The sequence below is a fragment of the Podarcis filfolensis genome, assembly GCF_964270895.1.
Source record: "Podarcis filfolensis genome assembly, chromosome: 8".
In the NCBI taxonomy this organism is placed as follows: Eukaryota; Metazoa; Chordata; class Lepidosauria; order Squamata; family Lacertidae; genus Podarcis; species Podarcis filfolensis.
This window is the reverse complement of record NC_139611.1, coordinates 84144582-84169145: the sequence shown is the minus strand read 5'-3', so window position 1 is coordinate 84169145 and position 24564 is coordinate 84144582. Positions and strand designations below refer to the sequence as shown.

The 24564-nt window shown below is 48.8% G+C and overlaps 1 protein-coding gene across 3 annotated transcripts in view; it reads right to left on the bottom strand.

Annotated features, from left to right (window-relative positions):
* Positions 1 to 785: 785 nt before the first annotated feature.
* The window catches only part of MAP4K1 (mitogen-activated protein kinase kinase kinase kinase 1), a 72695-nt gene continuing 48916 nt past the window's right edge, over positions 786 to 24564 (bottom strand). For all 3 annotated transcript variants that reach the window (XM_083626991.1, XM_083626990.1, XM_083626992.1), the window contains 14 exons: positions 22371 to 22539; positions 16963 to 17039; positions 16540 to 16624; positions 15373 to 15449; positions 13421 to 13481; positions 11586 to 11691; positions 11288 to 11346; positions 9602 to 9705; positions 5832 to 6006; positions 5306 to 5374; positions 4629 to 4712; positions 3344 to 3414; positions 1970 to 2025; positions 786 to 1166 (listed from right to left, as the gene is read on the bottom strand). In XM_083626991.1, the coding sequence (XP_083483117.1) occupies positions 1097 to 1166; positions 1970 to 2025; positions 3344 to 3414; positions 4629 to 4712; positions 5306 to 5374; positions 5832 to 6006; positions 9602 to 9705; positions 11288 to 11346; positions 11586 to 11691; positions 13421 to 13481; positions 15373 to 15449; positions 16540 to 16624; positions 16963 to 17039; positions 22371 to 22539 (1263 nt within the window). In that variant the 3' untranslated portion in view covers positions 786 to 1096. The remainder of the gene's footprint in view (positions 1167 to 1969; positions 2026 to 3343; positions 3415 to 4628; positions 4713 to 5305; positions 5375 to 5831; positions 6007 to 9601; positions 9706 to 11287; positions 11347 to 11585; positions 11692 to 13420; positions 13482 to 15372; positions 15450 to 16539; positions 16625 to 16962; positions 17040 to 22370; positions 22540 to 24564) is intronic.

Here is a 24564-nt window from a genome sequence, read left to right as displayed (position 1 = left end):
GGCAGTTCCAATCCCCGCGACGGGGTGAGCTCCCGTTGCTCAGTCCCTGCTCCTGCCCACCTAGCAGTTCGAAAGCACGTCAAAGTGCAAGTAGATAAATAGGTACCGCTCTGGCGGGAAGGTAAACGGCGTTTCCGTGCGCTGCTCTGGTTCGCCAGAAGCGGCTTAGTCATGCTGGCCACATGACCCAGAAGCTGCACGCCAGCTCCCTTGGCCAATAAAGCGAGATGAGCGCCGCAACCCCAAAGTCGTCCAAGACTGGACCTAACGGTCAGGGGTCCCTTTACCTTTACCCTTTACCTGCCCATCTGACTCTTGCAAGCTGCATGAACCATCTTCTTAATTATTACGTTGTTATTATTGGCACTCTTGCCACCCTAGAGAGTCAAGTCCTCCGCCTGGAGAGGGTTAGGCAAACCTGGAGATTTCAGGTTGGACCTGGAGGTCCGGCAACCCCAGGACAGCCAGCCACAAACACACATGCAACCTCTCCCTGTCTTTTCGAGCTGCACAAGGCTGGTGTCAGTTCCTGCTTCTCACTTCCCGATTGGCATTCCCAGTTCCTGATTTGGTTCAGAGGTGCAGCCTGAATCAGCCCTCAAAGGGCACCGCCTGTCACTGACCAGCCCAAATACAGACTTCTTGGACCAGCCCTCCCAGTTCCCTCACCCACCCTCAAACGAAGGGCCTCCCGACATGGTTGGCTCATATTTCGTGGTACTCCTGGGCTCCCCAGTTGTTCCCCTTGCACTGTGCCCGCTCCGAGGAAAGCAAAATACGAAGGCTTTTTTAAAAAAATTGCTTTTTTACTGGCGTGGCGTGATACGTAAAAGAAAGACCCATGAAACCAGGAGGTTGGTGTGTGGCGCTGTGCCTGTTGGGAAGGGGGCCATAAGGCAGGCCCAGTGGCCCTGAACGACAGAACACTAAGCGGCCCTTGAGGACCAGTGCTGAGGCAGGCTGGCTCTTCTCATACACTCACCCCTTATCTCCTCCTTTAAGGCTCCCCATGTCTGTGAGGGTCAGAGACAGGGAGAGGGTGGCAGGGGGCGTTTTGGCGCACATGCTCCACTTGTAGGCAGGACGGGGGCAAGTGTCATTCTGGCACGTAGAGGTTGCTGGCAGAGTTCGGATCGCCCACAGGCCGGGTCTCTAACACGACAGTGCTGGCAGAGGATGGAAGAAGAAGAAGAGTTTGGATTTGATATCCCGCTTTATCACTACCCAAAGGAGTCTCAAAGCGGCCAACAATCTCCTTTCCCTTCCTCCCCCACAACAAACACTCTGTGAGGTGAGTGGGGCTGAGAGACTTCAGAGAAGTGTGACTGGCCCAAGGTCACCCAGCAGCTGCATGTGGAGGAGCGGGGAATCGAACCCGGTTCACCAGATTACGAGTCCACCGCTCTTAACCACTACACCACACTGGCACAGGGCACAGGTGAGCAGCTGTTTGGATCGTGGTCTTTTTGAGGGGGCAGGAGGTATCTGCCGTCACAGGGGCTGCAGACTGAGACTCCCTGCATGAACCTGCCCAAGATCGTGGGGTACACCCTCCCAGATGGGCTGGCACAGCTGCTCAGGGAGCCCAGTAAGTCTAGGAAGGTTTTCTGAATCGGGGCAGACCTGGATAAAGAGCCCAGAATACCCATGACACAGAATAAACACTGGTGATGCTCAAATTCAATGGACTCCCTACCCCACAACACAACACAAAGCACGGATGGAAAAAAAAATATGGCGGCCCCAACAAAGAGGGACAATACTCCCAGCCACAAAACCAGCCATATATTTTTTTTTTTATAAAAAATTAAATAGAACTGGAAGGGGCACGGGGGCTGTGATGGGTGCCAAGAAGGGTACCAAGCAAAGTGCAAGATGCCCAAAGGCACATTGGGGTCCCAAACCTAGGTGGTGGTTGTCATTGTATCTCTACTGTATACAGATAAAATTGGATCCTTCTGAAACCTACCTGGAGGTTCCTATTGAACGGAAAGTCCACCGCTGATCCTGCACCTCTTGCTGTAACTGAGAAGTAATGGGGTTGTGTCAGGATTATTATTATTATTTAATGTATTTGTTTCCCACCTTTCTCCCAAGCTGGGATTCAAGGCGACTTGCACCATTCAAAAACAACATTGCAAAATTTAAAATGTAATAAAAGAAAAACCAGTTTAAAAACAATAATTAAAATTCACCAGAACCCATCTAGAACCAGCAATTAAAATCTAGTGTGCCCTGATGGCAGCCCAGCGGTCGGCATTATCTTCTCCTTGGTTTTTCAAAGGCCTGTCTGAGCAGAAAGGTCTCAGACTGCCAGCAGAAGGAGCCAGTCTAAGTTCAATTGGGAAGCAGCAACCAGCCCCCAATCCCTTTAGCCTCGTGCCAAGCATCTTATACAGGGGTCAGCAACCTTTTTCAGCCGTGGGCCGGTCCACCGTCCCTCAGACCATGGGGGGGGGCAGGACTATATTTGGGGGGGGGGAATGAACAAATTCCTATGCCCCACAAATAACCCAGAGATGCATTTTAAATACAAGCACACATTCTACTCATCTAAAAACACTCTGATTCCCGGACCGTCCATGGGCCAAACTGAGAAGGCGATTGGGCCGCATCCAGCCCCCAGGCCTTAGGTTGCAAACCCCTGATCTTATACCTCTGGGATCAAGTGTAGGGAAACGGGGGCAAACCCTGGATACAGATAAGAGGACTACCGTATTTTTTGCTCTATAAGATTCACTTTTCCCCTCCTAAAAAGTAAGGGGAAATGTGTTTGCGTCTTATGGAACGAATGCAGGCTGCGCAGCTATCCCAGAAGCCAGAACAGCAAGAGGGATTGCTGCTTTCACTGCGCAGCGATCCCTCTTGCTGTTCTGGCTTCTGAGATTCAGAATATTTATTTTCTTGTTTTCCTCTTCCAAAAACTAGGTGCGTCTTGTGGTCTGGTGCATCTTATAGAGCGAAAAATATGGTATTCTGCTGCAACAAGCAGGGTAAAGGGTCTGGGAGAAAGGGGGAGAGCGGCTACTGAGCTGGAAACTGTTCTGCAAGCACACCCTGTAAGGTTGGCGGTTGGTTGCTTGATTTACTCTCATTTCTGCAAAAAAAATTAAAAAAAATGTAGAGGGAGCGACAGCAGGGGAGGGCGGAAGATGGAGGGTTCCAGAAAGAGGAAATAAGAACCCACTTAGCACCTTGGCCTGACAGAACGTCCACAAGAAAACAGGGGAAGAAGGGGTTTGAGGCTGTGGGAAGTGAGGAATTCCCCCTCTAAGGGCCTTTGGCCTGGTCTCCCAAGAAGCCCAGCTCTGCCACAATGCTAGAAGGGGCGATCCCGCTGTACCTGTCCTGATCCAAGAGGCCACATCTGCACGCCATGGCACCAAAAGGCGTGCACACAGTTCCGCACCACCGCTGTGAAGAGAAAGAGGCAAAAGTGAATTCAGAGTCCGCCCCAGTCGCCTTCCCCAGTTTCACTTGGGATGCCTCACACTGGGCTTGGAGATGCAGCTGTTGCAGGAATTTATGTATAGGTTGAAAGGACGGTTGCCCCTCCAGCAGATATCATGCACATGCAGCCCGCTGCCAAAATCAGCACAATCGCTTTTGTGACTTTTGTGATTTGTCCCCACAAAACACCCCATCACAGTTTCTTCCTATCTATTCAAAGGGCCTTTGCTGCACAATACCAAATGTAAGAATTCACTGATAAATGTATCTATGCACTGGCTCACAGGGAAAACTTCAGAAATACATATAGACAGGTGAGCTCAGCTGCTCAGCAGCCCCTCTGCCTGAGTGATAATTCCTGGCATCCTGATACCTGAGTGCCAGACAGGTAGCCATTCCAGAAATAGCAAACCCAGATGAAGACGAAAGAGTGCGATGAACTCGGCTGGGAAACAGGGAAATGTAAATATCTCTTGATGGGTGTTTGGTGGAGGGCAAGGAGAACCATGGGGCAGGGCCCAGGATGCTCAGATTACGGCCACCAGACCTCCCCTTTCATGATATAACCGTGATGTAGTTTGGGGGAGGGTGTAACATGGGGATTAGCAGCTAATAAAGGTTTGGGGGCTCTTTTGTACGGGGCTTCCATCTTGTTCCATGTGGTGGCAGATGGGAGTCCTGTCGCGACAGTCTTCAATCAAGACCAAGCCTACTGGCTGCTGTTTTGCTCTGGTATTCCTGGTTGGTGTCCTTGTTTTTTGTCCAAGGGAGCCCTCAGATTTCTCCATTAACACAGCTTTCTCTGGAGTCGGGAGGAAATTCTTCCGAAGTAGCACTAACATACTCAAGCTAAAAGGGCCCCCCAAAGCTTAACTTAGCACAATATCTTATGCAGCGATCAAGCCACTGCGTGGCCCAGAGCGCACACCACCCCAAACAGAGAACAGGAATGAAGGGGCAGCAGGTTGGGAGGAAATAAATCGTTTAGCCCTCCAGTTAACACCTGCCACCAAGATGCTCTGGGGAACCAAGGCTGTTGGTATCAGGACCCCGAAACGCAATTTTCTCTGGGACCCACTCAGAAACAACTTGGAAGAGAAGGAGAAGGGAACATAGGCTCCAGGTAAAGCGGAACAAGCAGGTGGGGGGGGCTGGAGAGGGCAGGCGGAAGGACCCACCGACTGACTCCACCGCCACGTCAAAGGCGAGTTCTGGGGGGCACGGAAGCAGTGCGCCTCCGAGGCTGACAAACCGGACGCTCCCTGGGGAAACAAAGCAGATTATTATTATTATTATTATTATTATTATTATTATTATTATTATTATTATTAATACCCTGCCCATCTGGCTGGGCTTCCCCAGCCACTCTGGGCGGCTTCCAACACAATATCAAAATACAGTAATGCCTCAAACATTAAAAGCTTCCCTAAACAGGGCTGCCTTCAGATGCCGTCTAAAAGTCTGGTAGTTGTTGTTCTCCTTGACATCTGGTGGCAGGGTGTTCCACAGGGTGGGTGCCACTACCAAGAAGGCCCTCTGCCTGGTTCCTTGTAATTTGGCTTCTCGCAGTGAGGGAACCACCATGAGGCCCTCGGAGCTGGACCTCAGTGTCCAGGCAGAACGATGGGGGTGGAGACGCTCCTTCAGGTATACTGGACCGAGGCCGTTTAGGGCTTTAAAGGTCAGCACCAACACTTTGAATTGTGCTCGGAAACATACTGGGAGCCAATGTAGGTCTTTCAAGACCGGTGTTATGTGGTCTCGGCGGCCGCTCCCAGATCGTTTTGGTGCCTGCAAGAAAGCACGAAGGCGACACTCTGCCGACCCACCAACCGCCTCCTCTCTCTGTACTTACTGTTCATCAGAACCATCACCGTCTTGCTGTCCAGCTGTGTCACCTGGACCGGGCCAGTACACAAAGGTTCTGTTGAGAAACGTGTTTATAACAAAAAAATATATAGGGCATTTTGAGTTCGGTGTTCATTTCTACATCCTCTAAATCATCAGGTGCTAAGGTTTCCCCCTGTTTCAAGGCAGCCAGACCTGCTTTTGCTTGGTCGGCAAAGCACACACCCCGCTTCTCTGGGAATGGGCATAGCCGGGGGGGGGCTGGATCCACAAATATTATTGAAAAGCATCAAAAATACTCAATTATCTGGGGTTCCGCACCCACCCACTCCGTCCAGCAAAAGCCTGATTCCTGCAATTTCCTATTTATTTCCCCCCCACAATTTTCCAAGGAAAACTCCACAACTTTGGCTGCTCCCCCCCAACAAAAATCCTGGCTACACCTATTCTGGATTAGAATACAGCCCCTCCAGCTCTGGATATGCCTGCAGCCTGGTGCTTTTGCGAACACACACACTTGCAAGTGCTCTTACCGCTGCCGTCATCGATGAACCAGGAAGTGAGGGAATTGAGGTTGATGATCTGGAACTGGACTGCCTGTCCTGGGGGGCCCTTGGTCACTCCGATACAGACCACTGGGTACTCCTCATTGGGGGACGTCAGCATCTCAAAGACCGGAAGCGGCGAGGGCAGCGGGAAGTCGAAATACTGGCAAAGGAAGGGAAGGGCACTTGGATAAGCCTGCAGAAGTAGCCCTGCATGGAGAGTGGCTGCGATCGTAGAAGCCAACTAAGGTTACCAGATTTTTTTCAATGAATCCGGGGACACGTTAAATAAAATAAATAAATACTATGTTCGGGACATTGATGCTGCAGTAATGGCGGTGGTGTGATAGGAATTTTGAGGTCTTAGTTATATGTTAAATGTTCATAAGTGTACCAACCAAGCACGTACATAGATCAGCACAGGAAGACCGACCTGGAACCATTTTTGATTATCGAACTGTCCCAAACTGACCAAATGTTTTCTCTGCAAGGTCAAAGGAAAATGGAAAAGACTCCCCATTGTCTTTTTCTTCACAAATCCTGTCTTAAGGGTATGTCTGTGTTTGAATAGGGTGTGAGCCTGTGACCTGGCCCAGGAACTAAGTATTTATCACTACAAAAGACTGGCCAGGCTCCCCAGGCAATCCAATCAAGTAACCTGCCAGACAGGAGATAAACAATGACAGGAGAAAAACAACATTAAAATTTCTGTTTTAGACCGCCTTTTCTGCGATGTAGGTATGATGTATCTGAGGGGTGGTCTTAGGTGACACCCCTTCTGTGATGTACGTATGATTCTGGGGGTGGTCTTGATCTACAGGGTGGCAATTTCAAAAGTCTTTATAAGGCCTTGCGTGCCATTTTTCTGGGTTCCTCCTCCTCTCCTGCGGGTGAGGGGAGCACCCTGTTGCAACAGATCAATAAAGATCAGGCTTACAAGCTCCTTTGCTTCTCAATATTCTCTGGTTGGCCTCTGTTATCTTCTCCCACCAATATGGAACCTATGTAAGGACTCTATATGGGCTCTTGGATACCCCATAAGGGGAAAAGGGCAATTTTTGTTTACAACAGTGGCAGAGGGGCAGCCACTGTGACCTCAACCACCATGTTTCCCCTTCCTCCGAGGCTTCTGTCTCCTTTCTCCATGACCCTGGGCATCCCCTGAGTTGTTGGTTCTTCAGTGGTGGTGGGGAAGTGGTGCGCGGTGGGTCAGGCATGGAAGGCGGAGAAGGAGGGCCGAGAGTGGCGGCAGCGGCGAGGCTCGGGAAGCGATGCCTCCCTTCCCATCAGAGCAGCCCCAATCCCACTCCTACTTGTGTGCAAGCAGGAGGGGGCAGGGATCCCTCTGCTGGGAAGGTAGGCTTCCCGTTGCCTAACTGAGAGATCCCCGCCCCCTCCAAGCTCTGATAGGCCGCGTAAAGCCTCCCTTCACAGCTGAGAGATCCCGCTCCACTCCTGCTTGCACGCAAGTAGTAGAAGAAGAAGAGTTTGGATTTGATATCCCGCTTTATCACTACCGAAAGGAGTCTCAAAGCGCTACAACAGCAGCAAGAGTTCTTTTAGCAAAGTATTGGAAGACACAAGAGCTACCCACGCTGGAAGAGTGGCAGACGAAGGTGATAGACTATATGGGACTGGCCGAGATGACTGGCAGAATCCGTGACCAAGGGAAAGAGACAGCGGAAGAAGATTGGAAGAAATTTAAAGTTTATCTTAAGAACTGTTGTAAAATTAATGAGTGCTAAAATGTCATGGGTAATGTAAAACAGAATTGCAGTGACAAATAACTGGGTAAGAGAAAAAAGATTAAAGAAAGTGACTTATAAGTGATTGAAATTAGGGGTTGCTGGAAAAGCTTAAAACAGGGATGCAGAAAAGGGAGGTATGGGGAAGTCGTTGAAACAAGGTTTAAGAAAAAGAGGTTATGAAATTATACGTGTTTATATGTTTGTTTGTTTATGTGCTGTTAGTTGTATTGTGTCTTAATATATGTTGGAAAATCAATAAAAATTTATTAAAAAAAAAAAGAATTAAAACAGGCGCTTGAATCACCAAAAAAAACAAAACAAAACAAAACAAAGCGGCTCACAATCTCCTTTCCCTTCCTCCCCCACAACAAACACTCTGTGAGGTGAGCGGGGCTGAGAGACTTCAGAGAAGTGGGACTAGCCCAAGGTCACCCAGCAGCTGCATGTGGAGGAGCGGGGAATCGAACCCGGTTCCCCAGATTATGAGTCCACCGCTCTTAACCACTACACCACACTGGCTCAAGTAGGAGTTGGGAGGCTGCTCCGATAGGCAGCATGCAGCCTCCCTTCACAGCTTAGTTGCTGGGGTCAGGGAAGGTGGAGGCAGCCCGGAAGCTGCACCACCATCATATGGGGACTTCCGAGCGGCTCCTGAAGCCAGCCAGAGCCAACTGCTCCGGGCTGCTGAGACTGTGTTTCCCGGGGACATTAGATGAAATCCGGGGACTGAGTTAAAAACAAAAGAGGAATGCAAATGGGTAAAATTAATGGTAATTGCAGCCAGATAGGTTATAGCGAGTAACCGGGAAAATGCAGACGAGCTAGGGGTGAACCAGTGGAGGAAAAAACTGAATAATATTATAATTTTAGAATACCTAACTGTGAAGATACATAGAATGAAGGAGTTTAAGGTCAGTGAGAAAGAGGAGGATTGGTTTGAGAAGATATTGAATTATTTGAGTAGGTTTGAACAATCTGGGGCAATTAAAATGTTAAAAGTTAAATAAACCTTGTGGAAGGAGGAGTGTTAAGGTATAATAGAAGTGCACATATGGTTAATTTGAATATGTTATTTTTGAGTGTTATTGAATATGGATATTATTGAATATTGTATACCCAATGTATCAGCCGCCTGGGGGGCGTTTCACTGTTTGTGTTTTGGTGGTTGGGGGGGGGGAGATGAAATCCGGGGACATTCCAGGGATGGAATTTGTCCGGAGACTTATTCACAAATCCGGGGACTGTCTCCGGGAAACGGGGACGTCTGGTAACCCTACCGTAACATGCCCTCCAACAATAGTGCCACTGTATTCTGCTCTGGTCAGACTGTGTCCAGTTCTGGGCACCACAGTTCAAGAAGGACACTGACAAACTGGAACGTGTCCAGAGGAGGGCAACCAAAATGGTCAAAGGCCTGGAAACGATGCCTTGTGAGGAACGGCTAAGGGAGCTGGGCATGTTTAGCATGTTTAGCCTGGAGAGGAGGAGGTTAAGGGGTGATATGATAGCCATGTTCAAATATATAAAAGGATGTCACATAGAGGAGGGAGAAAGTTGTTTTCTGCTGCTCCAGAGAAGCGGACACGGAGCAATGGATCCAAACTACAAGAAAGAAGATTCCACCTAAACATTAGGAAGAACTTCCTGACAGTAAGAGCTGTTCAGCAGTGGAATTTGCTGCCAAGGAGTGTGGTGGAGTCTCCTTCTTTGGAGGTCTTTAAGCAGAGGCTTGACAACCATGTCAGGAGTGCTCTGATGGTGTTTCCTGCTTGGCAGGGGGTTGGACTCGATGGCCCTTCCAACTCTATGATTCTATGATCCCGCTGGTCATAATCAGGACGCTTGGTTTTTGGTCCCGAGCTCTCGTAGGAGACAGCTGATTCGCACGAGAGCTCAAGACCAAAGAACAGGACATTCCAGGATCCGGTCAGAAGCTGGCATGGCTTCTGCCGGTGCCATAAAGCATTCACTGTGCCTTCTCTTCCCTTTCGTAGAGACAAAGGCCCTTACCTTGACCAGCATGAACTTCTGCATGGGCTCGTACCATTGCAACAACACCACACCAGCCTCCAGCGCCCCACAGAGGTAGTAGCAGCCGGTCTGTGCGTTCCTGGCTGCAAGAAAAGAGGAACAGGCTGTCTGGGATTGGTGGGATGCAGAGGAATAGTGGGAAGAACCAGCCGGGGAACCCCCAAGGGAAGAAGGCTCAGAGCCAGGGGGTGACAATAAATAATAATAATAATAATAATTTATTATTTGTACCCTGCACATCTGGCTGGGTTTCCCCAGCCACTCTGGGCAGCTTCCAACAAAGATTAAAAATATATTAAAATGTCACACATTAAAAAACTTCCCTGAACAGTTTAGATGTCTTCTAAATGTCTGGTAGTTTTTTATCTCTTTGACATCTGGTGGGAGGGCGTTCCACAGGGCGGATGCCACCACCGAGAAGGCCCTCTGCCTGCTTCCCTGTAACTTGGCTTCTTGCTATGAGGGAACCGCCAGAAGGCCCTCAGCGTCCGGGCAGAACGATGGGGGTGGAGACCACAATGAGTGGTTGGAGGGAGAAGACTGGGAGGAGGAAGTGTCGGAAGCTGAAGAAGGGACAGGGCTTAATGGGCGGGGAGAGTCTGTGGCAGAGAGAAGTCCAGAATTGTCTCCCAGAACCAGGAAAGGTATGAAAAGGGAAGAGGAGAGGTTGGCTGGCTGAAAGCAGGCACAGTCTCCAATTGCTTGGGAAAAGCCCTGGAAAGGAGACTTAGGCGGCTGTGGAGAGGCAGGGACTTACAGTCTTGGCAACTGATTTTCATGGAGTAAGACCATTGGCAATGAGCTGCTCTGCTCATTAGGCCTGAAACTCAGATAGGTCCGTGGCATAGCTAGCTGTCAACTTACAGATTTGAAAATAAGGGACCAGCAGCCTCGAAAATAAGGGATCAGCAGCCAAAATAAGGGATTTTCAGAGCACAGGTATGTTGAACTTCTGAGCTCCTCCGAGCCAAAGGCAGAAAGCCCAGCCAGCAGCCAAACGAAACCTCAAGCGGTGGTTCCCACAGCGCAGCAACCCAGCAAAGGGGATGCAGCAAGGAAAACCACTGTCACCTCTCCACTGGGAAGCGCTGAGCAAAGGCAAGTCCCCAGGCAACGCGGCCGATTTGATTGGCACAAGGCATACAAGCTCCACCCCCCAGTCGTTCTTAGACTCCTTATTGTGTGAGCAACACAGCCAAGCAACACAGTTGGAGCCTCCCTCCTCCCTGGCAGGGAGGGAGGGAGAGGAGCTGCTTCCTTTGAAACCAGGAAATTTAAGGGACATCATCAATAAGGGACAGCAGCGGGACACAGCGCTGGGAGATAAGGGACTTTCCCGCCAAATAAGGGACGGTTGACAGCTATGGTCTGTGGAGATCGTGTTTTTGCTAATAGAGAGTTAGCTCCAACTTTGAACTCTGCGATTACTGACCAGCATACTCAACAACTTGGACCCCCCCCCAAAAAAACCACACAACTCAGGAAGTTTTGTGTCTGGATTTTTCCACTCTGTAAATGGTAGCCCTACCTCCACACTTATTCTGGATTCGTTCAAAATTCCCATAGGTGTGATTTCGTGAGCCCAGACAATGAACCTGACCATGAAGGGTTGGGGTGTGAGAATGGGAGCTCTGCTTCCCCCTGCAGGTCAGGAATGGCACTCACCTGTGCAACATTTTTGGCACCCCTTTGTATCCGGGATCTTGGTGGTGACGATGTTTTTCCTGAGGAAGGAGGAAAGAAGGATTGATGGTCAGCTGGCCATGATGGGCAGGTGTGGGAAGTGGCAAATGGTGAGCCAGAGATGACAACAGGGACTCTTTTGAAATGAAGATTTGCACTGCCAGAAAAAGAACTTGGCACCCCCATACTGCGCTGATGGAGCCGGAGCAAAAGGAGAACCGTTCTCACATGCACTCGCACTCCTCCTTGCCCTTGTCCCACAGTTCTTGGCGTGGGTTACCTGGGGAGTAGCCGGTGGGGGGAAATGTAGATCCCGGGGCGCTGGTCTCGGCGGCTCTGCTCATACAGGCCCGGCAAGTTGTGGGAGAAGAGTTGGGGGGCCTTGCCTGGTTAGAGGGGGAAGAGGAGGGCAAGGAAAGAAAAAAGGATCAGTGTCACTGCTGCTTCAAGCGGGCATACCGTATTTTTCGCTCTATAAGAAGCACCTTTTCCCTCCTAAAAAGTAAGGGGAAATGTGTGTGCGGCTTATGGAGCGAATGCAGGCTGCACGGCTATCCCAGAAGCCAGAATGGCTAGAGGGAGTGCTGTGCAGTGCTTCCTCTAGCTGTTATAGCTTCTGGCTTAGCTGCGCGAAGCCTCCACAGGGCACGGGGAGCCTTCACCCCCGTGCCCTGCAAAGACTTCGCGGGGCTATCCCTAGCTTTTGCGGGAGGTGGGGGAAGGGACAGAGGGAAGGGACAGAGCTCCCCCCACCTCCCAGAAAAGCCCCCAAGAGCCACGCTCCCTTTAAAGAGCCGCATGGAACATGTGTGCGGCTCTTGGGGACTTTTCCCCAAGGAGGGAGAAAGGCAGCCTGTCAGTGATGGGCTGACTTTCTCCCTCTTTGGGGAAAAGCCTGCAAGTGCCGCACACACGCTCCTCACGGCTCGTGAAACGGAGCGCCGAGCAGAGCCTGGGATGCATACAGGCTCTGCTCAGCGCTCCCTTTAAAGAATTCTTTTTTCTTGCATTCCCCCTCTAAAAACTAGGTGTGTCTTATGGAGCGAAAAATATGGTGATCCTCCAAGGGTGTGGATAGTTACTCCATTCAGGCCCCGCAGATGGTATTCCCAAGAGCAAGCTAACTAGGAGTGGCCTGTCTGCAGCTTTCAGTCAAGGTGGCCCAACAGAGCCTCCAAGCTCAGAGGCAGTTTATCTGAGCAGGAAAGGATTAGAAATCAGGTAGGTGCCCTGCATCATGAAGTTCAGGCAACCAGCTGATGATTTATTTATTTTTTTGTTTTAAGACTGCATCCCCAGAGGCATCAGGTAGCCGTTTGTGAAATGTTTAACTGGGCATCTGCAGGGACGACTTGGTTGTTTTTTGAATTCTTATTTCGTGTGTGATTAATTTTTATCCTGTGGTCTCGGGCTGTAATGCAGTTTTTGCATTTGCAAAATAAGCAAATAATTAAGAAATGATTATTTGCTACATCTGGGTACCCACTATGAGAAAACTAGAAAGGTCTCTTTTGGTCTAATCCAGCAAAGTTCTTCAGTTATTAATGCTGCTAAGGATGTTTTACTAGAATTCAGCCAGGCATGGGCAACACTGTTCCCAAGCCCCACCTGAGTTTTATCCTAGCACTTTGTTATGTACTGAGTTGAATAGGATCCAAAATGCAGCAGTCTGATTGGTCCTAGAACAATAGGATCCAAAATGCAGCAGTCTGATTGGTCCTAGAACAATGCAGCAGTATGATTGGTCCGCAGGAGCCACCCAATCCAGCTCCAAGTGGAAGTGAATCCGCAACCCGATTGGCCTACAGGAGAATTCCGGAATTAGCCAATCACGTGGGGCCCATTGTGTAAATAATGTATATAAAGCAGACATTCTGGGGGAACTTCCATTCCTCCTCACCACTATGAGCGGAATAAAGAGCACGAAATCCACTCTCGACTCCGAGTATATTTCACACTTGCAGGCATCTAAACTGGTCTTGCCCATCCAGCCCTCTGCCCTGCAAAGCCTTCCTCTCCGCACACCCAGAGCGCTTCCCTTATCCCTCTCCATTCCGCTCTGACTTGGCTTTCTACATTATTCACCCACTCTTCATCCTGCAGGGATCAACTCACCAGAAAGCGACATGAGGACGTTCCCAATGCAGTAAACCCAAGTTGTGCGGTTGTGAAAGAGCTGCGGCAGGGATGGAAGAGGGAGAGAAGAAACAGGAGTCAGGATATGGGAAATGCAACATGAAAACTATTTAGCGGGGCCTTTTCGGTGGTGGCTCCTCTCACCTGGTTCTCTCTCCCAAGGGAAGTTTGCCAGGCTCGTTTGCTATTGATTTTTAGACCTCTGGTTCAGGCATTTTCAAGACTGCAGAGTGCCCTTGGGTGGGTTTGTGCCGCTCTGCAGTTTTTATCCCACACTGCCAAGTCAATAACCGCATGGCTGATTTTTAAGTGTAGTTTATTCTTAGTGTCTGTTTCGGCGATCGTCTTAAAAAGGTTATAGTTGTATTATAATTTATTCTAAATGCATTCCTATGGTTTTATGGAGATAAAAGTGCAAGGCAGTTTTAATGAAATGTACATCAAGCACGTCAAATGGTCAGAAAGCCCCATCTAAGTGCTGAGGGTAGCTGGGGAAACCCAGCCAGATGGGTGGGGTATAAATAATAAATTATTATTATTATGAGGGTGAAGCTGGCAGGAAGATTCTCACTGTTTTGTTATTCTGTGATAGTGCCTCAACCCACACTTATTCCTAAATTTCAAGGCTTTCACTTGATCCATTCAACCAACATCATGACAACTGACTGCCTACTGTGTCCATTTTACAGATGGAGCAAACTGAGGCCAAGCACTGCTTCTGAAGGCAGACAGAGCAGGTCTATGCTTGCCTCAACTGAGATATGCGAATCCACAATTTTTAATACCTGGATTATTATAATTTTTTTATTGTTATTTTTATTACTGATCTATTAATTGCCTTCTAAACCACCACTTCAAGGTGGTTTTTAACACATAAAATAGTTAAAATCACAAAAACAACAGATACGTTTTTTTAAAAAATCTAAAGCCCTAGGAATAAGTCAGTTCATCTGGCTGTTAACCGGAAGATTGGTGGTTCGAACCAACCCAAGGATGGCTGTGGGCAAAATTCTTGCATTGCAGCGGGCTGGACTAGATGACACTCGGGGTCCCTTCCAGCTCCAGAATTCTATGAAATGACAGCTCATGGCAAAGAGCCATTTAACCAGCTGGGAGACTCTGTCAGAACAAAAGCATCTTCTTCGTGTGACTCAGCCTCGAGAGGTCCGGAAGGTGGCAACACAAGAACGGGGCCTTCTCTGTAGTGGCTCCCCATCTGTGGAATTCTCTCCCCAGGGACGTTTGCCTGGCGCCTTCATTATACACCTTTAGGCACCAGGCAAAAATGTTCCTTTTTAACCAGGCCTTTGGTTGACCTGATTTACATCCTATGCCAGGGGTCAGCAAACTTTTTCAGCAGGGGGCCGGTCCACTGTCCCTTGGACCTTGTGGGGGGCCGGGCTATATTTTTTTTGGAGGGGGGGAATGAACGAATTCCTATGTCCCACAAATAACCCAGAGATGCGTTTTAAATAAAAAACATGCTGATTCCCGGACCATCCGCGGGCCGGATTTAGAAGGCGATTGGGCCGGATCTGGCCCTGGGCCTTAGTTTACCTACTCATGTCCTACGCCCTTTAAAATACGGGGGGGGGGGCTATTGGGTTGTTTTTTTATTATTATTATGTATTTTGTGGTTTCATATTTTGATTTTATTCTGTGAACTGCCCTGAGACCCCGGGTATAGGCCGGTATATAAATTCAATTAATAATAATAATAATAATAGTCTTCAATTGTTTCCGCAAAGTGATGGTGATTATGATGTGTTTTGGGGGATAACTGATGCACACTAAGGGATTATCGGCTCAGAATTTGGCTTGCATGCTATCAAAGCTCAGTGGTCCTTTTTTCCATTTTGCATCCCTCCACACAAACAAACTCCCTGTCCTTCGGACCCCCGGCCCCCCCACAGCACCTCCTCTTGTCTTACCAGTTCGAGGGTGGGCTCTGCCTCGCTCCGGTTCAAGGCATATATCCCTTCTTCAGCCCCCAGAATTAAGTGCAGCTCTGCAAAAATGGGGGAGGAATGCAGCAGGGAGTTAAATGGGGCATGAGACTCTTGGGCCTTAGTTTGCCTACCCATGGTCTAGCATGTACATATGGCCTCTCCATATGGGCAGTGGGGTGTTAACGCTTGCCCTCCCAGACTCCTTCTCCAAGATCTTGTAGCGGAGCCAGCGTCCCTTGAGTTCAGCCACAAGAGAAGGGATTAATACAACATGTAGCTGGTTTAAGAGGGACGTGGGGGCGCTGTGGGTTAAACCACAGAGCCTAGGACTTGCCGCTCAGAAGGTCGGCGGTTCGAATCCCCGCGACGGGGTGAGCTCCCGTTGCTCTGTCCCAGCTCCTGCCCACCTAGCAGTTCGAAAGCACGTCAAAGTGCAAGTAGATAAATAGGTACCGCTCCGGCGGGAAGGTAAACGGCGTTTCCGTGCGCTGCTCTGGTTCGCCATGCTGGCCACATGACCCGGAAGCTGTACGGCGGCTCCCTCGGCCAATAAAGCGAGATGAGCACCACAACCCCAGAGTTGGCCATGACTGGACCTAACGGTCAGGGGTCCCTTTACCTTTACTAGCTAGTTTAAGATGCTGCTCTCTTGTGATTCTCTGCTAGTCTCTCAGCTGACTAGCTTAGCCAGGTGCCTCAGTTCTGAGTCTAAGGCGCTAGAACAGCCTTCCCCCAACCTTGTGTCCTCTAGATTTTCAGACTAGAACTCCCACCAAACCCATCTGACATGACTCTGCTGGACATTTTGCCAAATTTTAAAAAAATCCGCCCGGGCAGCAATTTTAATCCTGAAAAAAGAGGACGTGTCCTGGAAAAAGAGGACTTATGGCAACCCTACCTAAAGGGGGAGTTTGTCAGTGAGCGGATTGGCACAAGCACAAAAGGAAGTGTGAGAGGGCAGGTGGGGTGATGGTATAGTGCACAACAGTGAGAACTAGAACCTTGGTGCCAGTGTGGAGCACTGGTGAGCAGACCGGTCTAAAGTCATTCTACGAGACGGGTGTGATTGTTTGAGTTTGGTTCAGCTTTCCCGGTTCCCCACCGCCCAGTAAATGGCCCCAACAGAGACCTCGCCCCTCCATGCCCTACCGTTGCTATTTGGGTGGGTCCACGCAGTAGCCGAGGTGACATGTAAGGGGCACTCGTTGAAAACCTTCTTGAAGAGCACCCTCTCCTGGGGAGAGAGGGAGACAACAGTTATCCATAAAGGTACCGACGAAAGCATAGCTGTCAACTTACAGATTTGAAAATAAGGGCTCAGCAGCCAAAATAAGGGATTTTCAGAGCACAGGTATGTTCAACTTCTGAGCCCCTCCGAGCCAAAGGCAGAAAGCCCAGCCAGCGGCCAAACGAAGCCTCAAGCGGTGGTTCCCACAGCGCAGCAACCTGGCAAAGGGGATGCAGCAAGGAAAACCACCATCACCTCTCCGCTGGGAAGCGCTGAGCAAAGGCGAGTCCCCAGGCAACGCGGCCGATTTGGGGAATACAGGTGTGGATGATCAAGGCACTCACGGGTTTCTGCTTCTTCTCTGCCTTGCGGGGAAGGATGCGAGGTCCGTGGGTCTGGGGAGTCAGCCGCAGTTCAGGAACTGCAAGAGAGAAAGGTGAGGATCAGCCCCGACTCCACTGGTTCCGAAAGCAGCGGCGGCCAACTGTACCATTGCAAGACCCCAGGTGGCTGCTTCCGGTGAAGGAACGGGTTTCTGTGCAGTCAGTTTGAAACTGACCCCAAATCCCCATTTTTCCTCCTCCAAGGGAGCATTTCTAAAATGCATTAACTTGAGCTTTTCAAGCTCAGGAAGCTTGAGCTTGTGTCAATGTATAAACAGAAAACCCAGCTGTATAAACAAGTGCTCAAAGCCCTCTCCCTTATCAGTCCGTGACGGCAATGAGTGGCCTTGCCAGTTCCAGTACAGCAGGGATGTCACGTCTGGGTCTTATCTTACATCCTGACCACAAAGACGCACAGACCTTGTGAAGTCTGACAAGAGACCCGGGAACGGCACCAGGAGTTGGTGACCTCCTGCCCCAAGATAAGAGTATAGGAACAGGAACAACTTTTATGGTCAAGAGTGCCAGAACAGGAATAACTGTTTATGGTCATGGATGTCAACTTACGTGTATAAGCTGACGTCCTTGAATTCCTGGGGAAGGGGGGAGAGGGTGCCTGGAGGATATATATACTGCATGAAATTTCTCATTTCTTTGGACTTGCTGTGAACTGACCACGCAAGTGCCTTCTGCTATCCGGAGAGCAGAATAAACTCTTTCTCTGAATCAACCTCGGTGTCATTTGACTTCCTTTCTCCCTTCCGGAAACAACACAGACCCCACCAGTCGGTAAAGTCTAATAAGGCTACATCTGTAACGTTTGGCCAGGAAGATTTTCCCCGCTTGTCACAGGATGGGAGGTGCAGAATGTCTGCTGCAATCTGAGCTATTAACCAAACAATTTAACTCCCGTGTTGACCACATAACTTTATGACCACTGCTCCATAGCAATTGTTGTCATACGTTTCCATTCACCATATAGATGGGTTTATGAAGCATTTCTGTATCCTTCTGCTGTGCTGAAGAAGAATTCCGCGAAACAGTGGGTATATCCGTAATCACTGTTCACAACGTCTGTTTATGAACTACTTCGGCAGCGCTGGATGCCATAAACAAAGCTTTAAAGCCTGTTTTTGCCAGATAAGAATCTGATACAGTACATTACTGTCAGCATTGCCCTTCAGCCAGTGCCACCAACTGGACTCACCCACTTCAGCCCCGACTGGGCTAGTTGAGCGGGGTAGCACTTCTAGAGACCACCTTCTGCACAGGAACAGGTCAAAGTGCTGTGGACTCACAGCCTAGAGTTGTGAACACCGGATTCACTTCCACAAGAAGACAGTCGTCACACAGCAGAGTATAGCAGAGTATAAACGACTTGGAGAGCAGCTCTGTAGAATAACTTCTTTATTCTATCTACAACTATTATACAACTAGATACAGAGCTAAATGAGGTCTAAGCATAAATGAATGCTGCACTGCACTGAGTGTCTGCAGCTGCTCTTAGCAGCAACCTTATCTCTACACACGATCTCTAACACTCAGTCTCTCTCTCTCCGACACTCTGACTGACTGACTGACTCTTTGATGTGGTGCTGGAGTGGAATAAGTAGAGAGCGGAACACTGCCCCTCCTCTCTGGAGAATCAGCAGACTCATCAGGAGATTCTTGGATATGGGAGGGGTGAAATCTCCTCAATTGCTTCTTTCAGAGACTTGCATAGTCTTCAGAGACTTATAAGACTTATGTTTATTAGGTTTTATATTTTCAAGAGAATCCATTAAGAGTGCATATTTTGTGACTTTCAGAGATTCGTAAGTTTTCTGTTTATGTGATTTCATATATTTCATATTATATAAAGAGTGTATATTGATATCGTATCATTGTATTTGGTCATCTTGTTGCCCTGCAATCTGAGCTATGCCTACTCAGAAGTAAGACCCGCTGAATTCAGCAGGGATTCTTCCCAGGTACGTAAGGTTCAGTGTGCAGTGTTTCCGGATAACTGTTCCAGAGTATTTTTGTTTACTCAGGAATGGAGGCAGGTAGTAAACAGGTAAGAATATGTGATTCTTAACAGCACAAAGGACTGACCCGCTTGTTGAATTAATTGATGGACTAATTGTATAGCCCCAGGGCGAGGTGAGCCTTTATTATTCTCCTTTGATATACTTGTACTTACAGTTTTACCTGGCAAATCTTCCCTGAAAGGCAACTCTTTGAAATACGCAAGCGAACCTGGAAGAGCATTCTGCTGTCATTGTGGTTCAATCATAATATTAACTGGGTGAGGACTATGACAGCTGCCCTCAGCAGAAGGATGGAAAGAATTCTGGACTGGAGTTATTGTGTTTTTGCAGAGGAACCAGCATGTTGGGATATGGAGCGAGATGACAGAGGGGCATTTCGGATGTCTGCTAATGGAGTCTCTTTGTTTGGGATGTGGCGTATTATGGCTCCTGTGAGCAGAAACTGAAAATGGACTTATCGGAGTGTGGATAACAACGGGGGAAAATATTTCATACAGAACTACGAAGGTGAAAGTTGAACAGACCAGTGGTTGCAGAAACAAATGAATTTTTTTTAAAAAAGAATATATGATTCTTTCAGTGACATAAAAGGTAAAGGGACCCCTGACCATTAGGTCCAGTCGCAGACGACTCTGGGGTTGCGGCTCTCATCTCACTCTATAGGCCGAGGGAGCCTGCGTTTGTACACAGACAGCTTCTGGGTCATGTGGCCAGCATGACTGAGCCACTTCTAGCGAACCAGAGCAGCGCACGGAAATGCCATTTACCTTCCCGCCAGAGCGGTACCTATTTATTTACTTGCACTTGACATGTTTTCGAACTGCTAGGTTGGCAGGAGCAGGGACCGAGCAACGGGAGCTCACCCCGTCGCGGGGATTTGAAGCGCCGACCTTCTGATCAGCAAGTCCTAGGCTCTGTGGTTTAACCCACAGCGCCACCCGCGTCCCATTCAGTGGCATACTTAAGCTAAATTAGGGTTTGGGACTGCTTTGTGGACATGTATACCAAAGGCTTCATGGGGAAATAATACAATTAATGTAGCTCTTTTGAGGGCTCAGGTTACTATGTGTAACTCTAGCCTCGAAAATGTGTTCTACCAGTACACTACCAGTACCTTCAACAGAATCAAACTCACCCCCGTGGAATGACAACTATCAAATATGTGAACACGAACCAGTGGATGACTTGATGAAAAAGGATAACTCCCTGCCCTGCCCCAAGGGCAGCCTTTATTACTCTCAAATTTCAGCTAATGGTCTGTTTCTGTACTGCAAAAGCAGGTAGCGAAATGATCCCAGGTCATTTGTGGTTTTGCATCTGTGGAAGACAGCTCAATTGAGGATTCATTGCCTCGTTTGATTGTGCTCTCTCTTGATCTATCAGGGGATGCATCTATTTTGATGCTTGATGTATTTAAATCATAGTTGCAGGTCAGATCTCCAAAACGGAACAAGTAGCTCTGTAACAAGCTGCCGCCAAAGGCTTTGAGGGTATTATTTTGCCTCATGTTTTAGGTTAGTGGGGCCTGTCCACACTTCCTGTGGGTCCTGCACCTTCTTAGAATTTGCATCGGGTCAGTAGCACCGGTCTAAAAGCTTTTATGTCCCAACGTAAAGCCGCTTTTTACCACTGTATCAGAAAAAAACAAAACTCTTAAAACCTGAACAGAAATTTGTTCCCCTCCTGATCCAATCCATTTTTTGGGTCTCCTGAATGAAAAAAACACACACTTTCCCTCATGGTGCATTGTGTGAGCCCATTGTCTTTGAGGTCCATTGCTGTCCAGTTCTGGTTCTCAGCTCCAAGGTATTTTTTTTTTTAAAATGTGTTCCCCTTTTGTGCTCATATAAGCATTGTGATTCCCGTTTGAGGAATACTCTCCCCAGAGAGGCTCACCTGGTGCCTTCCTTATAGGTAAAAGGTAAAGGACTCCTGGACGGTTAAGTCCAGTCAAAGGCAACTATGGGGTTGCGGCGCTCATCTCGCTTTCAGGCCGAGGGAGCCGGTGTTTATCCACCGACAGCTTTCCAGGTCATGTGGCCAGCATGACTAAACAGCTTCTGGTGCAACAGAACACCGCCAGAGCGCATGGAAATGCTGTTTACCTTCCCACCACAGTGGTACCTATTCATCTACTTGCACTGGCGTGCTTTCAAACTGCTAGATAGGCAGGAGCTGGGACAGAGCAACAGGAGCTCACCCCGTTGTGGGGATTTGAACCACCAACCTTCTGATCGGCAAGCCCAAGAGGCTCAGTGGTTTAGACCACAGTGTCACCCGCATCCCATAGCCTTCATTATACACCTTTAAGTGCCAGGCGAAAACATTCCTCTTCAGCAGGACTTTGGCTGATTAACAACCAATGCCCTTTTAAATTGTGTTTGTGGGAGTGGGGATGATTGGTTTGTTTTCGTTCTTATTTTTATAATAATAATAATACTACAATTTATTATTTATACCCCGCCCATCTGGCTGGGCTTCCCCAGCCACTCTGGGCGGCTTCCAACAAAATATTAAAATACAGTAATGCATCGAACATTAAAAGCTTCCCTAAACAGGGCTGCCTTCAGATGTCTTCTAAAAGTCTGGTAGTTGTTCTTCTCTTTGACATCTGGTGGGAGGGCGTTCCACAGGGCGGGTGCCACTACCGAGAAGGCCCTCTGCCTGGTTCCCTGTAACTTGGCTTCTCGCAGGGAGGGAGCTGCCAGAAGGCCCTCGGAGCTGGACCTCAGTGTCCGGGTAGAATGATGGGGGTGGAGACTCTCCTTCAGGTATACTGGACCGAGGCTGTTTAGGACTTCAAAGGTCAGCACCAACACTTTGAATTGTGCTCAGAAACATACTGGGAGCCAATGTAGGTCTTTCAAGACTGGTGTTATATGGTCCCAGCGGCCACTCCCAGTCACCAGTCTAGCTGCCACATTCTGGATTAGTTGCAGTTTCTGGGTCACCTTCAAAGGTAGCCCCACGTAGAGCGCATTGCAGTAGTCCAAGCGGGAGATAACTAGAGCATGCACCACTCTGGCAAGACAGTCCACGGGCAGGTAGGGTACCAGCCTGCGTACCAGATGGAGCTGGCAGACAGCTGCCCTGGACACAGAATTGACCTGTGCCTCTATGGACAGCTGCAAGTCCAAAATGACTCCCAGGCTGCGCTCCTGGTCCCTCAGGAATTATAAATTTTGTGGGGGTTTTTTTATTATTATTTTGTATCTTTACTTGTGAACTGCCCTGAGAGGTATGGATGAAGGTCAGTATACAAATAACAACAATGATAATGGATTCTGTGCCCAAATGTTGGGGCTCCTGTTTCTTTGCATTTCCTTGGGGAGCTCGTACCTGATCTGGTGCTGAGGTGGGAGGCCTGGGCCCCGACTGGAATAGCCTGGTGAGGAGCCCGTCCCGTCACAGGCCCACTGGAGCACCGTCCTCGGAGTATGGGCTTGAGGGAGCACCTTGGCACGGATCGTTCCACCGCCGTCTCATCCGGCGAGACCCGGAGCTTGGGCTGCAGAGGGGGGAGAGAGAGGGCAGAGTTCAGCTAATCTCCAGACGCCTTCCTTCTTTCCCCACATAAACCATACCTCTCTCAGCCAGCCAAGCCACTGCTCACCCCAAGAGGGAGAAGAGGAGCTTTTGAACGGAAGGATCTATGTGGATGCCAACAGCCTCAGGGCCTACCCTTTGTTTGTGTCAGGTGTGCGTGCAGGAGCCAGGCCCTGTGCCCAATAGGACTCTGCAGGACTGGGGCCTTCCTAAGTTTGTTCTGAAGAGGCAAGGCGCGGCCACACAGGTGAGGCCGATTGGTAACTCACAGCACCTGGTGGCAAGAGCCGGGAAGGGATATAAGGTCAGCTTCTTCCCCTCGGCTCTTTGCCACAGCAACATGTTCTCTGCCTTGCTGTGTTTGGTTCCTTGACTCCTTGCTTCTTGATCCTCAGACCCCTGACTTTGTGACTCCTTGCTTCCTGACCCTCGGACCCCTGACTTCGTGACTCCTTGCTTCTTGATCCTCAGACCCCTGACTTCGTGACTCCTTGCTTCTTGATCCTTGGACCCCTGATTTTGGGACTCCTTGCTTCTTGACCCTCGGACCCCTGACTTTGTGACTCCTTGCTTCCTGACCCTCAGATCCTTGGCTTCTTGACTCCCAGTTCTCTGACCCTCGGACTCTTGGCTTCCTGACTCCTGGCTTCTGGACTCTCGTTCTGTAGCACCCTGCTTGTGGTTAACGCTTAGCTGGAATGAAATATTCAACGCAGCAATAGAGAAATTAAAATAATAATTTATTTGTCAGACAAATAAATGATAGGCACAGTGGTATATGGTTACCAAAGCTCTGCCCACTCCAGCCCTGATGGTCAGCACTTATATTTCCTCAGCCCAGCCCCCTTGCTCCTCCTTTGGCTGCCTCTGTCCAATCAGCCTGGTTGAAATTCCTATTGGCTGTTTGCTAGAACCAATCATGAAAGATACACCCATTTCCTACTACCTTTTATGGGAGACAAAGAGCTATATTTCCTTCTATCCATAAATGGCAGACAAGTAGCCATATATCTTACATTTGCCTCGACAAGGGACCTTAATTACAAGATCACCTTTTGCCCCTTTTCCCCTCCATTCCAAAACAGATGGCTAAAACAGATGGCTCATGGTCTTACATTCTGACTTAAACAGAGATCTTGGGTTCACATTCTCACACACCATCAATGAAATAAGAATCTAACTTAAGAATCTAACATTTCTTACTTTCTAAATCCTTGGCATAATTACATTTAAGCCAACAAATCTCATACATTAACATAGATAGCTTTTTAGAAGAAAAGGCCTTTGCAAAGTAAAAAAGGAACTCAGTAAAAACGGCTTCAAAAGAAACCTCTTCAGTTTACACCCCCCTTTCCCGGCCAGCTGCTTTTCCCATTAGCTCTTGCCCTTTAACCTTAGGAAAATGTGGCTAGTCTCTAATGGGAGGCACATGGTATTATTTTCTGTTAAACAATATATCTTACTATTTACCAACTCTTAATTAGTGTTTTTGCAGCTTGATTGTATTCTGTAATATGTAGGGTCAGTGTAACCTTTGCACCCAGCCTGTAATTCCCTTTTACAACTTTGAGAATTTTGGCTCCTGCTATAAATCAGGGGACCCTTGTCCAGGAGGATAAACATCTGCCAAAGTACTTAGCCAGCTGCTTTTCTGCCTGGCATAAAACATTTGCAAATCTTTAAGCTCATTTTAAAATACAGGCCTTGATCAGATGCCTCAGTTCCTGCTCCCACCCCGCCATCTTGCCCCCGGTCCCGACGTCCCCAGCCGGGACTTTGATCGCCCGTGAACCGCACTGTGACAATTTGCAAAGGACTTTGCTCTCCCAGTTGCTGGAAACCACGGGAAGTGAGGCTCCTCTTGCATTCAGGTCCTGTTGCGGGTTTCTCCACTGGCACCTGGTTGATCACAGTGAGAGCAAGGTGCTGGACCAGGTGGGCCATACATGCAGCCGCTGGGAGAGATCATCAGGAGGTTTGGGCTGGG